Source organism: Heterodontus francisci, chromosome 2, assembly GCF_036365525.1.
Source record: "Heterodontus francisci isolate sHetFra1 chromosome 2, sHetFra1.hap1, whole genome shotgun sequence".
In the NCBI taxonomy this organism is placed as follows: Eukaryota; Metazoa; Chordata; class Chondrichthyes; order Heterodontiformes; family Heterodontidae; genus Heterodontus; species Heterodontus francisci.
Window position 1 is genome coordinate 144,457,950 of NC_090372.1, and position 25,714 is coordinate 144,483,663.

At 41.9% G+C, this 25,714-nt stretch overlaps 1 protein-coding gene across 1 annotated transcript in view; it reads left to right on the top strand.

The window, feature by feature from the left end:
* lancl2 (LanC lantibiotic synthetase component C-like 2 (bacterial)) overlaps window positions 1-14,279 on the top strand; it is a 57,064-nt gene extending 42,785 nt beyond the window's left edge. Inside the window, exons 8-9 of the mRNA XM_068011593.1 lie at window positions 3,102-3,174; window positions 11,131-14,279. Coding sequence (XP_067867694.1) covers window positions 3,102-3,174; window positions 11,131-11,207 — 150 coding nt within the window. The 3' untranslated portion in view covers window positions 11,208-14,279. The remainder of the gene's footprint in view (window positions 1-3,101; window positions 3,175-11,130) is intronic.
* The last annotated feature ends 11,435 nt before the right edge of the window (window positions 14,280-25,714 follow it).

The window sequence follows — 25,714 nt, forward strand, 5'->3', positions numbered from 1 at the left end:
ACTCCGATCCACACCTCTCAAGGCTGACATGAAATTACTGGCAGAGCTGTTGAATGGAAGAAAAACTAAGACTACTGTGCCAAGCAAAATACATCCTTCAAGTGACTAGGAGGAAGTGAGACACCAACTCACTGAAACATAGGTTTAAGAGGAGAGCAATACTTCAACCAGCATGCTAAATCTCTACCTGAGCTGTTGAAAGGACAAATTGTACATGTGCAGGATCCAATCATGAACACCTGGAGCCCAGCAAAAGTTGTTGGTGAAGCTGAAACTCCAAGGTCATACATCATTGATACTGAAACAGCTAAGCAAATGAGAAGGAGCAGAATACATATTCGACCTACAGCTGAGTTGGAAAAACAAAAAAGACCATCAGCAACACCAGAAACCTCATTATCCACAGAGACAACATGGACAACATCACCAGCAAGTGACATAACATTAGCAACAGCAAGCACAACTCCTACAACAACAGGAGTAACTAGCACAATATCGCCTGTGTAGCGTGCCAACTCACCATTGAGAGCAACGAATGCCAAATCTACAAGATGGAAGCGCAGCATTTTACCACCTAAATGATAGTGAATAATTTTAGAAAAGAATATACGCTATGAGACAATAAAAAGCGATTCTGATTATTTCCAAAAGTTGGTTGATCATCTTTAGTTAGAAAAAGTTAATGACTGGGACAGTTTAATTGACATTATGTCTATAAACAGAGGGATGTTATTTGTTATGCCATCTCTAAAGCGCTAGGAACTAATTGTTGTGTGCAAGTATTCTGGCGGGGGTAGGTGGTGGTTGGTGGCACATCCACAGCTGCACTGGAGCATGTGACATATAACAGGAAACCAGCCCAGGGCAGTCCTATATCCGAGAGCATGGCGGCTGAATGATTAAAACAAACAGCTCAAACCTTTCCAAGTTTAAAGTGTGATTATTTCTAACTTACAGGAACCATAAAACAACCAGGAGCAGCCAGTAAAAGGATGAGTGAAAACTGGGGGCATTGTGGGTAAACAATGAAAGAAAAACACTGGGCAAATGGGGAACAACTCAATTTATATAGTGGGCTTATCCCATATCCTGGTTTTTGATATGGCCACATTTAGAAAAAGTTTTTTTGGATGAACTGGGGTAAAATTTGGTATGTGTTTTGCTCATTTCTTTGGGCATAAAATAGGTTCAATTTCTGGGCACAAGTTCTTGCACCTAATCGGCTCCACCTGTGTGGCCATTGCTATGTTAGTCCTCACTGATGTGTATCCTGGCAGCTGCCTGAAATCAGTGTTTGAGCAATTTAAATATGCAAAAATAACCCTGCATCTGTTCCAGAAATCCTGTTGTGAAATGCGTGGAAAACTAGATCCATGCATGCACTGTGCAAGCTTAGACTAGTTTTCCAGTTTGGCAGTAGCCTAAACAGCAATCTTTATAGGGACTGCTCAAGGCTGCAGAAGAAATGGCCGGGAAAGATATTTTTTAACTTCCTCTTCTGTGGAGTGCGAAGGAGCAGGAGCATTCCTCCCAACTCCACAGCACTACTTTGGGCTGTGACCAGCTGCATCTACTCTTTTTTTTGGATTGGAGCTTGTGATGCTCCTTGAGTGCAGTGAGAATCCCAAGTCTCTGACCCCTTGTTTGCTGTTTTCCTATCCGTGCTTTTCTTCCATTGTTTACCCGCAATTGTGTCCCCAGTTTTTGATCATCTATTTTACTGGCTGTTGCTCAGCTCTGCAGGAGACACTGGACCCCACTCCCAATCCCCTTGCAGTTTATGCTCTCACTCTCACTTCCCCCGCCCTAGATCCAGTCTCACTGACACACATTGGCACAACAATGCCCCAGTTTTAAAATTCTCATCCTTGTGTTTAAATCCCTCCATGGCTTTTCCCCTCCCTTTCTTTGTAACTTCCTCCAGCCCTACAAACTGCTGAACTCTGTGTTCATCCAACTCTAGCCTTTTGTGCAACCCTGATTTCCTTCACCCCACCATTGGTGGCAATGTCTTCAGTTGTCCTAGGCTAAGTGCTGGAATTCCCTCCTCAAACTTCTCTACCCCTCTCTCCTCCTTTAATACACTCCTTAAAACCTATCACTTTGGCCAAGCTTTTGGTCGCCTGTCCAAATATCTGATTATGTGGTTTAGTGTTGAATTTTGTCTGATAATGCTCCTGTAAAGTACCTTGGGAAGTTTTACTACATTAAAGGCACTCTTTAAATGCAAGTTGTTCTGGAAAACTAAATACAACAACTGTGTGTGTCCATAACAAACTTTTTTTTTAAAGCGATTAAGTTGTTATAGTGGGAGGATTGATTTATGCCATGCCAGTATTGATCCACTTAATTGATGCAGATTAGGTAACTACTATCTGGACCAGTTCGGAGGTCCCTGATTCAGCATTATCCTCGCTGTGCATATTTATATTACTATCCAGAAAAATTGGAGTAAGTTTGCAACCTGAAGTTTGGGGCATGAAATTACATGATTTGCAATGCAAATCACAGACTGTGCCATTCCAGGAAATTCTGGGCCTGCTTTTTCTCCCTCTGTTGCTCTTGCTTGCACAGTCTGCTGGCTCTGATCCATCAGCTGTCTATGACTTCACCTGCTGGTCCTGTTGCCGCACTCAGATGGGGCATTCATATCCACCATTCAAAACTACAGGAGTGAGATCTAAAGCCATTGTGCTTATCCCCAGCTGCAATGATAGCCACCTCATCAGTGATAATAGGATAGCTGAAAGTGTGCTCCGTGTAAGACCTATCGCCATGAAACTTGCAATAGTAATCTTCAAGCAATCTCAAACCAATAGGTGTAGTCCACCAATACCCTAGATAAACAATTCTAGCTCTGTCCAACCCTTTAGCCTAAAGCATGATATTGCTGAAAAAGAGATTCTACACAAATGTCTATCTGTTTCCAGGCTAGCTTTGACTACCAGTTTTAAAACTGAAGAGGAACAGAGAATCTGGCACACTAATTGTGTTGGCATTTCCACTTACTCTGTTTTGGATTATATAGTAATTTACATGAATGCTCATCCTTAACATTAAAAATGGCATGAAACATCCTCAATATTGCTTGCTTTTTACAGTTTGCTGAATGGTGCTTGGATTATGGAACACATGGATGTCGCATCCCTGACAGACCATATTCCTTGTTTGAAGGTAAAGCACTGAGCAATGTGTTGGGCATTTTAAAAATGTGGTAAGACTAACCAAATGATATTTGATTGGAATGGCAAATTAAATTGAGTATATAATTAGGGAAAACAAATTCTATTGTTGCCGTTTTGTCTTGGACGTGGGTAAATCATTGTATTGAAAGAGAAAAAGTTTCAGAAATGCTATGCTTGGATTAGCATTCTAAATACTTAAGCAAAAGCAGTTTTAGGAAAAGTGCTTTAGCTTCTAAATTGCAGCTTTCCTTCAAATTAAATTTAGCAGTGTAATTAGATTGTTAGAATTAAATGTTTGGTAACAGTCTGGAGTTTTAGATTAGATTAGATTAGAGATACAGCACTGAAACAGGCCCTTCGGCCCACCGAGTCTGTGCCGAACATCAACCACCCATTTTTTATACTAATCCTACACTAATCCCATATTCCCAACAAACATCCCCACCTATCCCTATATTTCCCTACCACCTACCTATACTAGCGACAATTTATAATGGCCAATTTACCTATTAACCTGCAAGTCTTTTGGCTTGTGGGAGGAAACCGGAGCACCCGGAGAAAACCCACGCAGACACAGGGAGAACTTGCAAACTCCACACAGGCAGTACCCGGAATCGAACCCGGGTCCCTGGAGCTGTGAGGCTGCGGTGCTAACCACTGCGCCACTGTGCCGCTACAGTTGCAATGTAGTAATGCAACAAGGGGTTCTGATAAAGTACAAGAAGGAAACTTGAGCAGTTTATTAGTCCTCTGAAGCCTGAATTGTTGTTTCTACATCTCGCACCCATCTGTAGTATTTGGAAAAAGTATACATCACATTTGAAAGTGCGACACTTCAAAAGGATATGTAATATTTGCTTGATTGAGGGATTTACAGCCAAATTAGGAAATGCTGTCAATCGCAAACCAGCAATTTATACAAACCCAACAATTTGCTTAATTTTTTCAAAACTAGCAGTTGGGGCGGCACAGTGGCGCAGTGGTTAGCACTGCAGCCTCACAGCTCCAGCGACCCAGGTTCAATTCTGGGTACTGCCTGTGTGGAGTTTGCAAGTTCTCCCTGTGTCTGCGTGGGTTTCCTCCCACATGCCAAAGACTTGCAGGTTGATGGGTTAATTGGCCATTATAAATTGCCCCTAGTATAGGTAGGTGGTAGGGAAATATAGGGACAGGTGGGGATGTGGTAGGGATATGGGATTAGTGTAGGATTAGTATAAGTGGGTGGTTGATGGTCGGCACAGACTCGGTGGGCCGAAGGGCCTGTTTCAGTGCTGTATCTCTAAACTAAACATATAGTACAAACTAAAGAAACCAATTAAATCATTCAGATGTTTCATGTGGCTGCCATTTTTCTTCATTTCTCAAATCAATAAATACAGCTAAAAATAACTGATAATTGGCAAAGATGAGGATGGGTATAGGCTTCAGGATGACGTAAACAGGATGGTGAAATGAGCAGAAGCATGGCAGATGGAGTTCAATGCGGAGAAGTGTGAAGTGATGAACTTTGGGAGGTCTAATATGAAAAGATAGTATACTATAAACAGCACAATTTTGAAAAGTGTAGATGAGCAGAGAGACCTTTGCATACAAACATGCTTAAAGGTGGCACAGCAAGTTGATAAGGTAGTTAAAAATGCATATGGATTACTTGGGTTTATAGATAGTTATAGAATATAAAAGCAACAAGATCATGCTTCAACTTAATAAATCATGGGTCAGGCCTCAGCTGGAAAATTGTGGACAATTCTGGGCACCCCACTTCAGGAAAAATGTAAAAGTCGTAGAAATGGAGATCTATCCGATGTTATCGGATGAGGGACCTCAATTATCAGGAGAGATTGGAAAAATTAGGACTGCCCTCCTTGGAACAGAGAAGGTCAAAAGGTAACCTAATAGAAATTTTCAAGGTGAAAGATTTTGATACAGTAGAAAGAGAACACTGTTCCCTTTGGACAGTTGGTCAATACCAGAGGTAATAAATTTTAAAACCTTTGCAAAAAATCTAGAGGGGAGATGAGAAATTCTTCTTAGATTTGGTGGGATCTGGAACACGCTACCTGAAAAGATGTGGACGTTGATTGCATGGGTAATTTTAAAAGGGAGTTGGACAGGTACTTGAGGATGAGGAACTTGCAGTGTTACGGAGAAAAAATGGGTTTAAGCACAACTGCTGTTTCAAGGAGCCAGCATAGGCATGACCGGTTGATTGGCGGCCTTCTATGCTGAAAGTTTATATGATTCAATGTAAAAGACACAAAGAAATTATATAATACTGAAAAATGACAAATGGTTGAATTTTGGAAAGAACCTGCAAGAAGTTTTCTCATGCAGTGCAGCCCCTCTTTGTGCAGTTGTTTTTTAAATTCTGATCCAGTCCCAGAGTCTCAAATTTCAGTTACACCAAACCCTTGCTGCTCCAAGTTCTAGTTTCCGTTGCCAGATTCTATGCGTGAGAATGTTTTGTGGGAGTTGTACTTCCACAGGTACAGAGTGACGACTACAATGCCTTTTTTTAATTTGTCACGTGAAGTTAGAAAACGCCTACTTTTATTCTCGTTATTGTTCTCATAACAAGTCACTCAGTTGTATCAAATTGCTAGGTCATTTTAGAGTGCAGTTAAGAGTCAACTACGCTGATATGGGTCCAGTGCCATATATAGGCCAGACAGGTAATGGTGGCAGATTTCCCTCCCTAAAGGACATTAGTGAACCAGATGGATTTTTATGACAATCTAATAGTTTTATGGTCACCATTACTGATGCCAACTTTTTATTCCAGACTTGTTTAATGAACTAAATTTAAATCCCCCAACTGCTGGCATTTGAACTTGTATCTTTCATTAGTCTGGGCATTTGGATTACTAGTTGAGTGAATTAATCACTGTTACTGTACTGTCAGTCTTAATTTATTTAGATACAGCACTGAAACAGGCCCTTCGGCCCACCGAGTCTGTGCCGACCAAGAACCACCCATTTATACTAACCTTACAGTAATCTCATTCCCTACCACCTACCTACAGTAGGGCCAATTTACCTATCACCTGCAAGTCTTTGGCGGTGGGAGGAAACCGGAGCACCCGTCGAAAACCCACGCGGTCACAGGGAGAACTTGCAAACTCCGCACAGGCAGTACCCAGAATTGAACCCGGGTCCCTGGAGCTGTGAGGCTGCGGTGCTAACCACTATGCCGCCCTAAAGTCAACTCAACCTCAAAAGGACAGTTGGGATCATCAGCATTGACAGTAATAGTCTATGCCATATGTCTACCACTCTGAGTGAAAAGAGAAATCTTGGATCAGAGAATGTTACAGCACAGAAACAGACTATTTTTCCATCAGGTCTGCACAATTGTTTTTCTCCACCAAGCCTAATCCCACTCTTCAGCTCACTTCCCATTTCCTATACTTTAAATCATTTTTGAAGCAACTATAATTCCTTTTTTTAAAAGAATTTTTGGACTCTGCTTTGAGAACATTTTGTGGCAAAGAATTCCGTGTTCACTCAAACGTTTCAGCAGATAGTGGAAGTATTCCATCACAATTACTTCATTATAACTCGTTATGATCTTGACGATCTCTATCGAATCACACTCTAGCCACTTCAATTCTAGTGAAAAATGGTTTAACTTCTCTCTGCATAAATGTAACCTCTCCTTTCTGGTAATATCTTGAGTGAATCTGTGGTACAGCTTTTTTTTTTAAACTGTTTTTGTATTCCTCCTATAATGTGTGCCTAAAACTGTACACAATACAACTGTATTGTAAATATCTTGGAGCCCAATATTGTATTTGAAAGACAGTATTCCTCTTGAATCAATATGTCAATCACTTAAAGAAAAATCAATATTTGTATTTCGAGGACAACTAACAAAATCAATACTCCAGTTGATCTGATGACCATGTAATGGGTTCAAGTCTGATTGCTTAAAGGAACATTTATCTTTGTGTTTAAGTGGTTGTTCAGAAACATTAAAGATGTTTTTCTACTGATTGTAAAAATGAAATCAAGGCTAAAATATAGCTCAAGGATCTTTGAATTCCTTTCTTATACCAGATAATCATGAGAGTAGTTATCTTAAATATTTGCATAGTTACCCCTTGGCAAATATGCATATAAAAATCAACATCAGAACTCTCAAATTTTGTTGCAATGTTTAATTTATAGCAGCCGTATTTGATTCGTTACTGTGATATTGAGCAATATAGATAAGGAAGGTCCAAGGTTCAATCTCTAGTCAGAGGTCTAAGCTAAGATGATGGAAGTGGTGCTAAAGCTTTTCCCTAAGCTGTCTTGGTTTTCTAAGTGCAACACATTTTCATACATTCAATGGTGTTATATTTGGCCAAAATTTACTGCAGTCCGATTCAATGCTTCAAATTTCAGAGTTCTGTATTGAATCTCAGTTGGAAGAAGCACTGAGGGTAGAAATGGGCACAGAATGTACACTGGGTGGGGATTTGATGACCATCAGCAGGAGTGGCTCGGCAGCGCCATTACTGACTGAGCCCTGAAGGGCATAGCTCCTAGACTGGGCCTACAGCAGATGGTGAGAGAACCAACACGAGGGAAAAATCTACTTGACCTCATCCTCACCGACCTACCTGTTGCAGATGCATCTGTCCGTGACAGTATTGGTAGAGGTGACCTTTGCACAATTCTTGTGGAGACTAAATCCAGCCTTCACATTCAGGTCCCTTCCATCGTGTTGTGTGGCACCAACAACCATGCTAAATGGGATAGGCGTTGAACAGATCTAGCATCTCAAAACTGGGCATCCATGAGGCATTGTTGGCCATCAGCAGCCGCAGAATTGTATTCCATCATAATTTGTAACGTCATCGCCTGGCATATTCCTCACTCTACTATTACCATCAAGCCAGGAGACCAACCCTTGTTAAATGAGGAGTGTAAGAGAGCATATCAGGAGCAGTACCAGGCATACCCCAAAATGAGGTGCCCCTGGTGAAGCTACGACACAAGACTACTAAATGCATGCTAAACAGTAGAAGCAGTATGCTATAGACAGAGCTAAGCGATCCTTCAACCAATGGATTAAATCAAAGCTCTGCAGTCCTGCCACATCCAATCATGAAAGGCGGTGGATAATTAAACAACTAAGTGGAGGAAGAGGATCCACAAACCTAGCTATTCTCAATGATGAAGTCCAGCATGAGTGCAAAAGACAAGCTGAAGCATTTGCAACCATCTTCAGCCAGAAATGCCAAGTGGATGATTTACCTCAGTCTCTTCAGGAGGTCCCCAGCATCACAGATGACAGTTTTCAGCCAGTTCGATTACCTCCATGTGTGATCCAGAAATGGCTGAGTGTACTTTTCTGGACCGAAACAGCTTGGCTGGGGGCATGGATAGTTCTGGAGCACATCTTCAGCTGGTATATTGTCAGAGCCCATAGCCTGTGCTGTATTATGGCTGAGTGTACTTAATACAGCACAGGCTATGGGCTCTGACAATATACCAGCTGAAGATGTGCTCCAGAACTATCCATGCCCCCAGCCAAGCTGTTTCGGTACCTTAATGGCATCTACCCAACTAAGTGGAAAATTGAACAGGTATGTCCTAGCCACAAAAATCAGGACAAATCTAGCCTGATCAATTTCCACCCCCTTCCCCTACTTTCAGCCTTCAGCAAAGTGATGGAAGGAATCAGCAACAGTGACATTCCATCCTCATAAGGTCACAAGTGGAGATATTTGCTGACGATTACACAGTATCCAGTTCCATTCGTAACTCTTCATAATGAAGAGTTCATATCCACATGCAGCAAAACCTGGACAATATTCAGGCTTGGGTTGATATGTGGTGAATAATATTCCTGCCACACAATGACCATCTCCAACAAGAGAGAATCTAGCCATCTCCTTTTACATTCAATGGTATTACCATTGCTGACACCCCCACCATCAACATCCTGGGGTCACTGTTGACCAGAACCTTAACTGGACCAGCCACACACATACTGTGGTTACAAGAGCAGCTCAAAAGCTGGATATTCTGTGACGAATAACTCCCTTCCTGACTCCTCCAAGCTTTTCTACCACCACTTGCGTGGGCGGGCATAGCTCCAACAAGCTCGATACCATCCAAGACCAGCAGCCTGCATGATTAACACCCTATCCATCACCTTAAAGATTTGCTCTTTTCATTACTGGTATACTGTGGCTGCAGTGTGTACTATCTACAAGATACACTGCAGCAACTCGGACTATTTCGACAGCACCTTCCAAACCTGCAGCCTTTATGCCTGGAAGTACATGGACAGAAGGTGCATGGGAACACCAGTACCTGCAAGTTTCCCTCCAAGTTGCAACCATCCTGACTTGGAAATATATCACCATTCCTTCCTCGTTGCTCGGTCAAAATCTGAACTTCCTACCTAACAACACTGGGAGTACCTTTACCACACCAACTGCAGCGGTTCAAGAAGGCAGCTCACCAGCTGGAAATCTGGAACTTTTCTCCCAAAAAGCTGTTGTGACTATCAGTTGAAAATTTCAAAGACCAGAGTCTTTTTTTTTGTTTGGCATGGGTATTGAGAGTCACCGGTAGATGGAGATGATACAGATCAACCATAGTCTAACTAAATGATGGAACAGGCTTGAGAGCCTGATTGGCCTACTCCTGTTGTTGTTCAACCAACTTAGCTAGTTAATGGGATGTGGAGGGTTGACTCACCACTGAAGACTGGGACTCTTCTGCTTTAGATAACCTACAAGCTAATTTCCTGATGTGTAGAAAGATCCTAGCTGGTTTATTGTGTTTTAGGTTAGCAAATTCCAGCAATCCCTTTTATGTTCATTAGGCCTTTAAGTCTTGGCTATCACCAACTAGCACCAAAGCTTTCCTCACTTGCTTAAGTCGGATGTGTCCCTACGGAGAGAGAATGTACATCCCCTACGAGACAAATAGGAACTCCTATCTCTGATTTCTCTGTAGCTTGGTTTGGAGACTCTTAACACAGTGATAGGCTTCCATGCATATCAGACACCAAGCTGACAGGAAAATTAAGAACCTAGAGTACAGCTGAGCAGATCTTGACAGATTGTGGATACCTGAGCGTATCAAAGACACTTTCATGCAACAAATATAAATATATTTGCGCATGTTACAGCAGCCATTGGGAAGGATGAGGTGTTCGTGTTCATACCTCCCAACCCAATTTCTTTTGCTATGGGATTGTTACTCTTTTCTTCCCCTCATTCCAAATCCTGAAATTGCTCCATAAGGCAAAGAATCATAGAAATTTCAGAGGGGAAGGTGGTTATTGGGCATTTGGCCTAGCATCCTAACTGCTAATCTCAACTATTTATTGATGTCCCATTTCCTGCTTTGGTCATTTTTTAAAAATATTTTTAATGAATGTAATTACTTGTGGATTTCTGAATAACTTGGTTTGGAGCTGCTCATGTATTGTGGTTTCTGAGCATGTCACTTAGCAGACCAAAAAGCAAAAATAACCTAATTAAAATGAGCTTGCTCTGGTTATGAAATGGATAATTACAGAATATTGATGAGTAAAACCTATTTGGATAACTGGTACCAGTCCAGATGGGAATGGTGTGTTTGAATACTGTAGATTGTGTTGGTTGGAGTTTTTTGCTCAATTATCCTTGGGGGTCAGGAGAAAATGCAGTTATTTACCTTCTTTTGGAAATTAATATAGGATAAATTCATGCTGATAAAGTATTTACACCTATTTTGCATAGGCTTGAGATTTATTTAATGGCCTTTTCTTGCCATATGTGGAGGCACTATAGAAACCATGATTTACTAAAGCAGACAGCATTGTTATTTCTATCCATTGAGAAGATTTTTAATATTTTGCTAGTTACATTTTTTAAATCCATTTTTGTTAATTTCTATCTTGGTGTAAATAAACAATTAATTGTGCATTGTATTGTTTTTCCTGTCTTGTCCTATACAGGGATGGCTGGAGCTATTCACTTCTTGTCCGACATGCTGAATCCAGAGGCATCTCGATTTCCAGCCTTGGAACTCTGAAGTACAACAAGGTTATGTTAAATGAAGATTCAAGAATTTTGGATCTGATTTAGGAGGACTTTTCAGTGGAGAGCAGGACTTCTTGGTGTCTCCTTTATGAATACACAGACCAAAACCATCACTATCTCAAGAACCAAGACATTGGAGGCAACATTTGGAGCAAAAGCTCTGAGTACCTTTTTGTCTTTAAATTAGTGCAGCATTTCAATTTAAAAACGATCAATTTAATACAAGTCCTTACTTTAGGGTTTGAATATATGCATGCTTAAAATCTGGTGTCAGTGGCTGCCTTTTGTTCTTATTGAATCTATACAATTTGCGAAGTTTTCCTTATAGTGGTTGTATCCTTTTGTGCATGTGAAGAAGCTCATAACTGGTGATCATTGATCCCCTGGTACCGATTTACTTCTGATTTGTGCTTGGATGTACATATTAAACTGGGCTGATAAAATTGTTCAATTCAGCAGGGTTGTTGGTTATATTACATGCTTGCAAAAAAATCTTTGCATCAGAGCTCAGTTTAAAAATAGTTTGCTTTGTTAAGTCTATCAATTGGTTTGTGTTGAGGAAAAATAATCCTACATACTAGCTTTATATAATGGGTAAAGGTGAATTCTCCCTCCAAAAATAATTCTTGCCTCTCGCTCATTTCTCTCTGTGTCTCATACTTTCACGGTTCTGTTGTATTATAGTAGGTGTTAAATGATTATAACAATCAATTGGTGCTTCAAAGCCTGTTCTAATTATCGGTGGCAAAGAGCAGATGTTGCAGAAATATTATAATGCAAAACTAGCCAAGGAAGGATTTTCTTTGGATGAGAAGTATGCTTTCTGTGCTACCAGAATCTCAAGCTTTTCTCTGTGAAAGAAATAATCTAAACAAAGCTTGTTTATCTGTAGCTATTGTTCTGCTACAGGAGGGAAATAACATGCTGAAATTTATTAATGTGAATGAATGAATTGATGTTGAATATAAAATAACCAACCTGAGATATATCCGTGCCAATTCTGTCCATATTAACAAGTTTCATTTCAGCTGTTTCCTTCACCATCAAATGACTAAAGTTATGTGAAATATAGATGTTTGCATTTTCAGTCTTTTTGATGTAATATTTTCAGTCCATTTAAAAAAAAATGTTGACATATGGCCTGATCAGTTAAAGTCGTTGTTATAGCTGTATTATAGGTTGTCATTGCTACTGTCTTTACTCTAAACCAAAGCTGAGCTCACCATGACGTTTCTGCTAATTTACTGTCAGTTGATTTGCTGTCATTTGATTATTTTTATGGCAGAGTATTGTATGTTGATTTTATATGCAGGTCTTTGAGTAGCATAAACAGTAAGAGTATTGTTTTTAATTTGTATTTGTTTGTGTTCCTTCTACCATTCTTGTACTTCATTGGAATTGATGTATCGTGAGATACTCAAGATGAAAGATGGAATTGGTTAACAGGAATGTAAAGTAGTCTGCCCGCTATCACAACTGAATTGTCTCTTTACAGACTGCTAATGTTCACATGTTCCTTAATCCATGCTTTCTTTAATAGGCAAAATTAAAAGAGGTGCATTTTCAACAAAGACAGGTTAATATTTCTGATGAGAGGTCTGTTCAGATGCTGACTGACTTGTGTATTTCCAGCATTTCCTGTTTCATATTTTTCATCTGTATTCACTATTCCATGTAAACAATTAGTTCTTATAAATATTTTTCAGACCAAACCATAAAGTGTAGAAAAAGTAACAACCAGAGGGGTAATAAATGAGTACTTTACAAAAATTTAGGGAATTTGCAGCTTTAAAGGGATGGAGTAAAACTAATAGACTTGTGCTTTGCAGATGTTGTAATAATTACTTCATCATTTAAAGACTTGGAAGTGAAACTAATTAACTTAAGGAGAGTAAAATTATTGGACTGAAAATGCACAAAGGAAAAACAAAGTATATGGCAAACTTTTAAGACAGAAGATACCATATAAATTGAAGAATAAGAAATTGAAAAAGTGACTGAATACAAATATCTGGGCCAAACATTAAGAATGGAGGATTGTATGTATGAATGAAAAGGTACTGAGTAGGATTAGGGCAGGGTGGAGTTGTTTCGGGAGATAGATATTCCGTGCGATAAGGAAAAACTACTGGCATTAAGGAGGAGGGTGTATGCTCAGTGTGTGTTACTGACCATGACATATGGGGCAAAATCGTGGACAACTACAAAATTTCTAGAACAAAAACTGTGTACAGCTCAGAGCAATGGAAAGACAAATGTTACACATCTCCATTCTTGATAAAATAAGGTGTAATGAAATATGCTAGTAAACTGGAGTTAAGGATGTCATTCAGAAGATAAAAGATGCCAAATGGAGATGGGCTGGGCACGTTGCTCAAAGAAACAATAAGTGGACAAAAGATGGCATACTTGGGAACCACATGAGCAAGAACAGCAAGGGAAAGAGATAAAGGGAAAATGCATGAGGAGGGTTACATCCTACAGCGTATGAACTCAGCCTAATTGGTGAACGAAAGGGGTAGAACATCTGAGAGTAACTTTGTTCAGAGTATTCCATTTATATTGAAAAGCATGTATCCTTGATGCTTCAAAAAGTTTTTTTTCAATAAATTGTCATTCCCACAGGTCCTCACCAGGTCACGTCCTTGCTGCTGGCCATTCATATCTCCAATGGAGTTGAGGTTCATGCATCTAAGGTATCCTCCACCGACTGGTTTTCTCTTAAGTGAAGTTAAGTAGAAAAGGGGATAAAGGATAAATAATGGTCTTTAAATTAGATCTTTGATTTAAATGGAGTTTATTTGGAGATGATCATTACAACTGTGAAATATAAGACAGTACAATGCCACTGGTACTGTTTACTGAAGGCCTGTTAATGTCCCCTAAGGCAATGTTGCCCAAATTGTAAAAGCGTTCCATTTTTAGCATATTCCATAGGGATTCAATAACTTTAAGAAGAGAATGTTTGTTTGTTTGTTCTGACTTTCAATGTACAAGTACTGGCAATTCGTTTTTCATCCAGAATTGGCTGCTGTGATCTAGGAAATAGAAAATAAGTAAGTAAAAGTTACCTTTTAAGGAACCTGACTGGGCACAACTAATTTAAAATCTGCTTTCTGTCATTGGGAGAGATCAACAGTAATCTCTTACAGTAAGGGACGCAGAAAATAATTTATTTTGAGGAAAATGGTGGGTGTTCGTAATATCAGCTAACATGGTTTTCTTCAGGTACTATCCTCTCTCAAAAAAAACCTTTGACCCCACCATTCTAGCCCATCTTCCACCTCCTTTCCCTCTCCAAAGACCTTGAACATATTGTCACCTCCAAAATCTGTGCCCATCTTTTCCAGAATTCCATACTCTAATCCCTTCAATCAGGTTTCTGCTCCTGCCACAGTACTGAAACTGCTCTTATCATAGTCACAAATGACATCCTATGTGACTGACAAAGGTAAAATATCCCTCCTCATCCTGCTCGACCTGTCTGTAGCCTTTGACACAGTTAACTACAGTATCCTCCTCCAGTGCCTCTCCATTGTCACCTAGCTGGGTGGGACTGTACTCTCTGGTTGCATTCTTATCTGTCTAATCATAGTCACAGAATCACCTGCAATAGCTTCTCTTCTCTATGGTGCACTCCTGCACTACCTCCTGGTGTCCCCCAAGGATCTATCCTTGGCCCCCTCCTATTTCTCATCCATGCGCTGCACCTCAGCGACATGATCCAAAAACACAGCGTTAGTTTTCACATATACTGACAACACCCAGCTCTACCTCACCACCACCTCCCTAGACTGCTAAATTATCAAGACTGCTTGTCCAACATCCAGTAATAAATGAGCAGAAATTTCTTCAATTAATAATTGGGAAGACTGAAGCCATTGTTTTCAATCCCTGTTGTAAACTCTCTGCTCCCCAGCTACCGACTCCATCCCTCTCCCTGGCGACTGTCTTTGAAGCTGAATCAGACTGTTCACAACCTTGGTGTCATATTTGGCCCCAAAATGAGCTGCTAATCACATCTTTGTGCCATCACGACATCTGTCCCTCCATCAGCTCATCTGCTCAAACCCTCAGCCGTGTCTTTGTTACCTCTAGCCTTGACAATTCCAACAAATTTCTGGCTGGCATCCCACATTCTACTCTCCATAAACCTTGGTCATCCAAAACTCTGCTGCCCGTGTCCTTACTCATGCCAAGTGCTGTTCATCATCATCATCATCCCTGTGCTCACTGACCTACATAGGCTCTTGGTCAAGCAATACCTCAAATTTTTAAAATTCTCATCCTTTTTGTTTTCAAAACCCTCCATGACCTTGCCCTTCTCTATCTCGGTAATCAGCTTCAGCCCCACAACCCTCTGAGATATCTGCTCGTGTCTAATTCTGGCCTCTTGAGCATTCCCAGTTTTGATTGCTACACTATTGGTGACTGTGCCTTCAATTATCTGGGCACTAAGCTCTGGAATACCCTCCCTGTACCTCTCCATCTCTCTACCTCACTTTCCTCCTTTTAAGACGCTTGTTAAAATCTACCTCTTTAACCAAGCTTTTGGCCATCTGCCCTATGTCACCTTATGTGGCTTAGTGTTAAATCTTGCTTTACAATGTTTAAATGAGTCTTGGGATGTTTTGTTACGTTTATAGATGCTATATAAATACAAGTTATCATTTGTTTTTTGTAATGCACAGAATTCAACCTAGTTTAAGTTAAAAGAACAAAACCAAGCTTTTGATTAGGAACTCTACAGCCCTCTGGATTCAACACTGAGTTCAACTTCAGACCATGATTTTGATTTTTTTTTTTAACCATGTTCCAGTCTTAAACGTGTTTTTCATGTTTTTGCTTTCAGACAGTTATTCCTTATTCTGCCATTAACACTCTCTCTGGACAAATGCTTTCTTTTACTGTGGCTATTACTACCCCTTTGCCTTTTGTTCTTTCACATCTGTCATCTAATCTCTCCTGTCCTCTGCACTATCACAGACCTTCCCTTTTGTTCTTCTGCCCTCCCCACCACCCCATTTACTTGCTCAGTCTATTACATTTCTAACCTTTTGCCAGTTCTAATGAAGGGTCACAGACTTGAAACATTAACTGTTTCTTTCTCCACAGATGTTGCCAGACCTGCTGTGTATTTCCAGCATTTTCTGTTTTTTAAAAACCAGCTCTTGGCATATTTAATTTGAATATGAATAGGTTATCTGGAACTAAAAAGAAATCTTTGAACCACTAGACTTGTATCTATTCACTGCCTTATGTTGGAGAAACATCTCCAAGTCACTTTGTATCAACTTATCTTAAAGTACAGAAAATATTATAGGCAAACAGCAGGCAATTTGCACACAGCATGTAATCCACACAGCAATAAAGTAAATGACTAGATTTTTTTTTTAAATGATGCTTGAGAGGTGAATGCTGTCTGGAACAGTGGGAGATCTCCATGCTCTTTGATTTGCACCATGGGATCTTTTACATTCCTCTAAGTAGTAGTGAAGGCCTTGACTTTATGTCGAATAGACAGCATGTCTGACCATGTATTAATCCTTCAAAATGTAATTATATAATCTAAACTAGCAGTGAAGTGTTAATTTAGATTATGTACTTAAATCTTGGAGTTGGATATAAACCCACAATCTTCTAACTCAAGGTAGAGACCATTTATAATGGATTTTACTATACAACAAAGTAACAGCACTAGCATTCTTTGCAAATATTCTGTGGATAAAGTGAGAACATTTTAGCTTACTCTTCACATTTGTTGTAAATTTTGATCTAATTAATGGGATACACATTGGAAAACACTACATTCAAAGCAAGGTAGTTGATTTTCTTTGAGTAACAGAGTGCTTTTGTGTTAATGGAATACAAAAAATAAATACTGTGGATTCTGGAAGTCTGAAGTAAAAACAGAAAATGCTGGAAATATTCAATAGGTCAGGCACCACCTGACCTTTAATCAGAACTACCCTGAAATGTTAATTCTGTTTCTTTCTCCGCAGGTGCTACCTCACCTGCTGCATATTTCTAACCTTTTTCTGTTTTTAGCTCAAATTCTATAATGGTAACTTTTAAAATTGAATTCAGTAACTCTGGTGAATTGGCAACAGAATGTGTGTTTTTTTTTTTTGGATTAACTGCTGGATTGTTCTAAAAAACCTAACTGGATCAGTGATAGTCTTTAGGGAAGGAAACCTATTACCACTGTCTTGCAAGTGCCTTCAATTCCAAAATATGTGGCTGACTCTTAAATGTCATCTTAAGTGGCTTCGCAAGCCACTCCAAATTTGAATACAATTGCTATGCAGCCCTAGCTAGCACCATTTTAGGTCACCTACTGATCAACACTAAACGTGATCCTGCTACTATCACCCACGTCCTGACAACAATGCATTTTAGTTGAGCCTTAAAAAAAAAAATACACTTCTTTAGAAATTTGATCACACGTGGAAGCATAGGGGATGGAGTTAACCTAAAATTGATACTGCCAGCTCATTATCATAATTCAGCCAAAGAATATAAGAACATAAGAAATAGGAATGGGAGTAGGCCATATGCTCATTCAATAGAATTGTAGAATGGTTATAGCACAGAAGGAGGCCATTCAGCCCATCGTGTCTGTGCTAGCTTACTGCAAGAGCAACTTGCCTAGTCCCACTACCCTGTAGCCCTGAAAATATTTTCTCTTCAGATAATTGTCCAATTCTCTCTCAAAAGTCATGATTAAATCTCTTTCCACCACACACTTGGAGAGGAACTTGCAGGTGGTGGTGGTGGTCCCATGCATGTGCTGCCCTTGCCCTTCTAGTTGGTAGAGATCACTGGTTTGGAAAGTGCTGTCTAAGGAGCCTTGGTGCATTGCTGCAGTACATCTTGTGAATGGTACACACTGCTGCCACTGTGCGTTGGTGGTGGAGGGAATGAATGTTTGTGGATGGGGTGCCAATCAAGTTAGACAAGGAAAATCTGTTCCCATTAACTAATGGTACAAGGACTAATGGACACAGATTGAAAGTTTTGGGCAAAAGATGCAGGGGGAATATGAGGAAGCACTTTTTACGCAGCAGGTGGTAATTGTAGTATAAGGGTCTGATCGGGTTAATGTTGAGGGTAAAGAATACCTCCTACCATCATGATGTAAGAGATCACTTAGACTTGGAGAGATGCAGCGTAGCTTCAGATGGATCACACAAACTGGTGTGAAGCTGTACATAGTTATAATGTAATAAAGGTTAATGTTCTAATTACTCTTGACTAAAGAATCTCTCTAAGAAAGAATAACTAAGGTAGCAGTTTAGTAAACAAACATACAACAGTAACAACCAATAGTTGCCCACAAGGGTGGTGGAAGTGGAGACAATGACTTCAAGAGGAAGTTGGATGGCCACTTGAAGAAAATAGACTTGCAGGGCTACGGGGATCAAGCAGGGGAGTGGGACAGACAGTCCATGCCAGCTGTCCACAGAGCTATCCTATTGGCCAACTGGCCTCCTTCTATGTCGTGAATGACTCTGATATTTTCCAAGCTTATACTGGACACTAAAGGAAGAAAAGGGTGGGAAGAGGAAAAGTGCAGGGCCCACGGAAGTGTCAGAAGGGTCAGTATGTAAAATGTCTTTACTGAATTTAATGTAAATTAAAAACTTCACCTGCAGAGAACGAGAAGGTAGAAAATATGTAAACTTGCCTGCAGTGCCATCTGGAGGAGCAGCAGTGCCACTTGACATTGGAAGATCCTTTTTAAATTTTTTTTCTAAATTGGGTTCTCAACGTCCAATACTAAAATACTCATATTAGAAATGTATCTGAGCCCCAGGCATAACAGAACATTAAAAATAAATTGTTGAGACTTTTAATGTTATAGATGATCATGGTGAGGCTAGTTTTTGACATCTGGCCAGTCAGCTGGCCGCCTAGATTCATGGCGAAGAGGATTCCACAATTTTGAGGCCTGGGTTGGTGAAACAGTGCCAGTTTTGTCCCATAGGAATGTCAGTCGACTGGCATGCTCATGCAGGTAGGTCATTTGAGGGGGAAGGCAAAGGTGCTGGGGCTGGGGAGAAGTGGCAACAACGCACAGTATTTTTTGGGGGTCTAAAACTGCACTCCAGCTCCTTTTTATTCCCAGCATATATAAATATATGGGCAGATATGTTGACTAGGCCTAAGAGTAGAGTGGGGATCCTGCCATCTTCAATGTGGTTCACATGGCCAAGCCATCTCCAGCACCATGGGCTCGGTAGGGTGTATATGCTGGGGATGTTAGCTGCCTCGAGGACTTCTGTGTTGGAGATATGGTCCTGCCACCTGATGCCAACAAAGATGGAATGAATTGAGACGTCGCTCTTGGCTGACCTACGTTCTCCAGGCCTCGCTGCTGTAGAGCAAGGTACTGAGGACACAGGCTTGATACACTTGGATTTTTGTGTTCCATGTCAGTGCGCCATTTTCCCACACTCTTGGCCAGTCTGGACATAGCAGTGGACGCCTTTCCCATGTGCTTGTTGATTTCTGCATCGAGAGACAGGTTACTGGTGATAGTTGAGTCTAGGTAGATGAACTCTTGAACCACTTCCAGAGCGTGGTCGCCAATATTGATGGATGGAGCATTTCTGACATCCTGTCCCATGTTCATTTTCTTGAGATTGATGGTTCGGCCAAATTCGTTGCAGGCAGCTGCAATCCTGTCGCTGAGTCTCTGCAGACACTTCTGTGTGGGATGTTAATGCAGCATCGTCCACCAGGAGGAATTCCCTGATGACCTTCTGTACTTTGGTCTTCGCTCTAAGACGGGCAAGGTTGAACAACCTGCCATCTGATCTTGTGTGGAGGAAAATTCCTTCTGAAGACTTGAACACATGAGAGCAGCAGGGAGAAGATCCCAAACAGTGTAAGTGCGAGAACACAGTCCCGTTTCACGCCACTCAGGATAGGAAAAGGGACTGATGAGGCACCGCTATGCTGAATTGTGCCTTTCATATTGTCATGGAATGAGGAGATGATACTGAGTAGCTTTGGTGGACATCCGATATTGCTAGTAGTCTGAAGAGGCCACGTCTGCTGATGAGGTCAAAGGCTTTGGTGAGATCTATGAAAGCAATGTTGAGGGGCATCTGTTGTTCGCGGCATTTCTCCTGTAGCTGGCGAAGGGAGAACAGCATGTCAATGGTGGATCTCACAGAATCACAGAATAATACAGTGCAGAAGAGGCCCTTCAGCCCATCGAGTCTGCACTGATGAATTAAAGACACCTGACCTGTCTACCTAATCCCATTTTCCAGCACGGCCCATAGCCTTGAATGTTATGACGTGCCAAGTGCTCATCCAGGTACTTTTTAAAGGATGTTAGGCAACCCGCCTCTACCACCCTCCCAGGCAGGGCATTCCAGACCGACACCACCCTCTGGGTAAAAAAGTTCTTCCTCAAATCCCCCTTAAACCTCCCGCCCCTCACCTTCAACTTGTGACCCCTCGTAACTGACCCTTCAACTAAGGGGAACAGCTGCTCCCTATCCACCCTGTCCATGTCCCTCATAATCTTGTACACCTCGATCAGGCCACCCCTCAGTCTTCTCTGCTCCAGCAAAAACAACCCCAGGCTATCCAGCCTCTCTTCATAGCTTAAATGTTCCTTCCCAGGCAACATCCTGGTGAATTGCCTCTGCATCCCCTCCAATGCAGTCACATCCTTCCTATAATGTGGTGACCAGAATTGCACACAGTACTCCAGCTGTGGCCTTACCAAAGTTCTGTACAACTCCAACATGACCTCCCTGCTTTTGTAATCTATGCCTCGATTTGATAAAGGCAAGTGTCCCATATGCCTTTTTCACCACCCTATTAACCTGCCCTACTGCCTTCAGAGATCTATGGACAAACACGCCAAGGTCCCTTTGTTCCTCGGAACTTCCCAGTGTCAGGCCATTCATTGAATACTTCCGTGTCACATTACTCCTTCCAAAGTGTATCACCTCACTCTTTTCATGGTTAAATTCCATCTGCCACTTTACTGCCCATTTGACCATCCCATCTATATCTTCTTGTAACCTAAGACACTCCACCTCACTGTTAACCACTCGGCCAATCTCTGTGTCATCCGCAAACTTACTGATCCTACCCCCCACATAGTCATCTATGTGGTTTATATAAATGATAAACAATAGGGGACCCAGCACAGATCCCTGTGGTACGCCACTGGACACTGGCTTCCAGTCACTCTCTGTCTCCTACAGCTAAGCCAATTTTGAATCCACCTTATCAAGTTACCTTGTATCCCATGTGCATTTGCTTTCTTGATAAGTCTCCCATGTGGGACCTTGTCAAAGGCTTTGCTGAAATCCATGTAAACTACATCAACTGCACTACCCTCATCTACACACCTGGTCACATGCTCAAAAAATTCAATCAAGTTTGTTGGGCATGACCTCCCTCTGACAAAGCCATGCTGACTATTCCTAATCAAATTTTGCCTCCAAGTAGAGATAGATTTTCTCCAATAGTTTCCCTACCACTGATGTGAGACTCACTGGTCTGTAGTTCCCTGGCTTATCTCTACAACCTTTCTTAAATAGTGGGACCACATTAGCTCTTCTCCAGTCCTCTGGCACCTCCCCTGTGGCCAGAGAGGAATTTAAAAAAAATTAGGGTCAGAGCCCCTGCAATCTCCACCTTCGCCTCCCACAGCATCCTGGGACACAAATCATCCGGACCTGGAGATTTGTCCACTTTTAAGCCTTCCAAAACCTCCAAACCTTGTCGCTCCCTATAACAATTTGCACAAGAACCTCACAGTCTCTTTCTCTGAGTTCCATATCTACATCCTCATTCTCTTGGGTGAAGACAGACGTGAAGTATTCGTTCAACACCCTACCAATGTCCTCTGGCTCCACCCACAAATTTCCCCCTTGGTCCCTAATGGGGCCTACTCTTTCCCTGGTTATCCTCTTCCCATTGATATACTTATCGAATATCTTGGGATTTTCCCTACTTTTACCAGCCAGAGCTTTCTCACATCCCCTCTTTACTCTCCTAATTGCTTTCTTAAGCTCCATCCTACGCTTGCTGTATTCCATTAATGCTTCCATTGATTTGCTTTTCTTGTATTTGCTAAAAGCCTCTCTTTTCCTTCTCATCGTATCCTGAATGTTTCTGGTCATCCATGGTTCTCTGGGCTTGTTGCTCCTACCTATTACCCTAGAGGGAACATGTTGGGCCTGTACCCTCCCCATTTCCTTTTTGAATGCCCCCCACTGCTCTTCTGTAGATTTCCCAAGTAACTCTTTCCAGTCTACCTTGGCGAGATCCTGCCTTATTTTACTAAAATTCGCTCCCCCCCAATCCAAAACCTTTTTTTGCAACTTGTCTATTTCTTTCTCCATAACCAGCTTAAATTGTACCATCTGTGGAAAGAGAAGCAGAGTTAACGTTTCGGGTCAGTGACCCGAAAGGGTGGAGATGTGCAACATAGTAGTTATGTTACTATGTTCCGAAGAAGGGTCACTGACCCGAAATGTTAACTCTGCTTCTCTTTCCACAGATGCTGCCAGACCTGCTGAGTGATTCCAGCATTTCTTGTTTTTGTTTCAGATTTCCAGCATCCGCAGTATTTTGCTTTTATTAAATTGTACCATGTTGTGGTCGCTATCGCCAAAATGCTCCCCCACCAACACATCAACCACCTGTCCGGCTTCATTCCCTAGAATTAGGTCCAGCACTGCACCCTCCCTTGTTGGATCCTCTACATATTGAGCTAAAAGGTTCTCCTGTATACATTTTAAGAACTCCACTCCATCTCAGCCCTTAACACAATGACTATCCCAATTAATGTTGGGAAAGTTGAAATCACCTAATATAATTACCCTATTATTTTTACACACCTCTGCAAATTGAGCACATATTTGCTCCTCAATTTCCCGCTGACTGTCTGGGGGTCTATAATAAACACCTAGCAATGTGGCTGTCCCTTTTTTTATTCCTAAACTCTACCCATAAAGCTTCATTTGATGCCCCCTCCAAGATATCATCTCTCCTTACTGCAGTAACTGACTCCTTAACTAATATTGCAATGCCCCTCCTTTTTTACCCCCTCCTCTGTCTTGCCTGAAGATTCTATATCCTGGGATATTGAGCTGCCAATCCTGCCCCTCCCTCAACAATGTCTCCATGATGGCTACTATATCACAATTCCACATGTCAATCCTTGCCCTTAACTCATCCGTTTTTTACCTGCAATACTCCTGGCATTAAAGTAAAGGCTTTCTATCCTGGTATTACTCCCTTGAAACTTACTTCTGCTGTATTCCCTCTGACTTGTTCGCTTTCCTGTGTTTAGCTGTGTCCCTATTCTACTAGGAGTCTGCATCCCCTCCCCATCTCTCTGCTCGGAAGCCACACTGTGCCTCAGGATAGACACGCTCAGCCAGCTTCTAGAGTCTGTTTAAAATGACTCGAGCGAAGACTTTCACCACTATGCTGAGCAGGGAGATTCCACGGTAGTTGTTGCAGTCACCCTTGTTCTTTTAGAAGGTGATGATATCGAGGGCATCGCGCATGTCCTGTGGTACTGCTCCCTCATCCCAGCACAGGCAAAGCAGTTCATGGAGTGCTGAGAGTATAGCAGGCTTGGCACTCTTGATTATTTCAGGGGTAATGTTGTCCTTCCCAGGGGCTTTTCCACTGGCTAGAGAATCAATGGCATCACCGAGTTCCGATTTTGTTCGCTGTTCGTCCAGCTCATCCATGACTGTCAGAGACTGGGTTGCATTGGGAACGGTCTCAATGACAACATTTTCCCTGGAGAACAGTTCTAGGTAGTGTTCAACCCAGCGGTCCATTTGCTTGCATTGGTCAGTGATCATGTCCCCTGATTTAGACTTGAGGGGGGTGATCTTGATGGTTGGCCCAAAAGCTCTCTTAATGCCATCATACATTCCTCTGATGTTTCCGGTCTGGAGGCCAGCTGAATACGACTGCATAGGTGTTGCCAGTAGTCAAAGAACAGTACAGCACAGGAGCAGGCCATTCAGCCCTCAAAGCCTGCGCCGATCTTGATGCCTGTCTAAACGCAGTCATTTGCACAGCGCCTGGCTGTTCTTTGTGCAGCGCTTCTGGCTACATTAAGTGCTACAGATGTTAACTCGCTGGGGGCTTTCTTGTAGTTCAACAGTGCAATGCGCTTCGCGGCTATGATAGGTTCCAGCTCTTCAAAGTGAGATTGAAACCAGTCTGCATTCTGCTTCTCACGTTTGCCATAGGTGTTCATTGCTGAGTCATAGATGGTGTCTGATGTGGGCCCACTTGGTCTCTGCATCCCCTGTAGGAGTGTTTTGAAGGGCTTTTTCAAGTGAATTTAGAAACTTATGTAACAGAATTTCTTATCCACAGCTGTTAGTGTTGATGCGCAGGTGGCCCTTCTGCTTGGAGTGATGTAGCTTCTTTGGTTTGAGTCTAACTTTGCTGCACACCAGGGAGTGGTCGGTGTCGCAGTCCACACTGTGGAAGCTGCATGTGATTTGGACACTGTTTATAGAGGCTCGCCTTGTGACGATGCGGTCCAGCTGACGACATGATCTTGGGTGCCTCCATGAAACCTGGTGACAGGGTTTAGTATGAAAGAACGAGTTGGTGATGCAGAGGTTGTGATAGGTACACAACTCCAGTAGTCTCTGTCCATTCTCATTCATCCTTCCAATGCCGTAGTGCCCAAGGCAGGAGGGCCATGAGTCATGGTCAGCCCAACCCTGGCATTAAAGTCCCCCAGCAGGAACAAATGTTTGGTATTGGGAATGCTACTAATGATATTATGGAGTTCCTCCTAGAACTGATCTTTAACTTCAGGTGAGGAGCAGAGTGTTGGAGCATAGATGCTGAGTAGGTGTACTGGACCAGAAGCGGTGAGCAGTCAGCTGGACAGTATGCGTTCTGAGCCATTTGAAGGTGGCTCTATCATGCTGAGCAAAAAGTTTCTGATGGCAAAGCCCACTCCATGCTGTCTTGGTTCTTCAGGATCCCTACCCTGCCAGAAGAAGGTGTAGTCTTGCTCTCTCAGAGATCCGCTCGCAGGGAGGCGTGTCTCCTGAAGTGCTGTAATGTCCACATTGAGTCTTCTGAGCTTGTTGTTAATGATGGCGGTCTTCCGAGAATCGTTGATTTGTGTAAGGTCTTCCGACAGGCCAGGACACAGTTCTGACGTTCCAGCTTGCAAAACGAAGGGCTGTTACCTTCTTTCCTTTTTTTTGTCGTGCTGTTTGGTGCGGTGTTACAGTCCACTTGTTGGGCAATGACCCTGAGCTCCAAGCACCCATTGAAGCAGGTGGACTGTGGCGGGACAGAACCTTACTGACCGGGAGCTGTCCGGTTTGAGGCAGGCGGTAGCTGTCCAGTGAGATGTGATCTCTCCCATTGACAAAGGCAACCCGTGGCGCCCAATCTCTATGCCAATTGAGCTGGACTTATAACCTGTAACTGCTGCCTTCCATGTTGTTTTGGTCACTGTGAGGT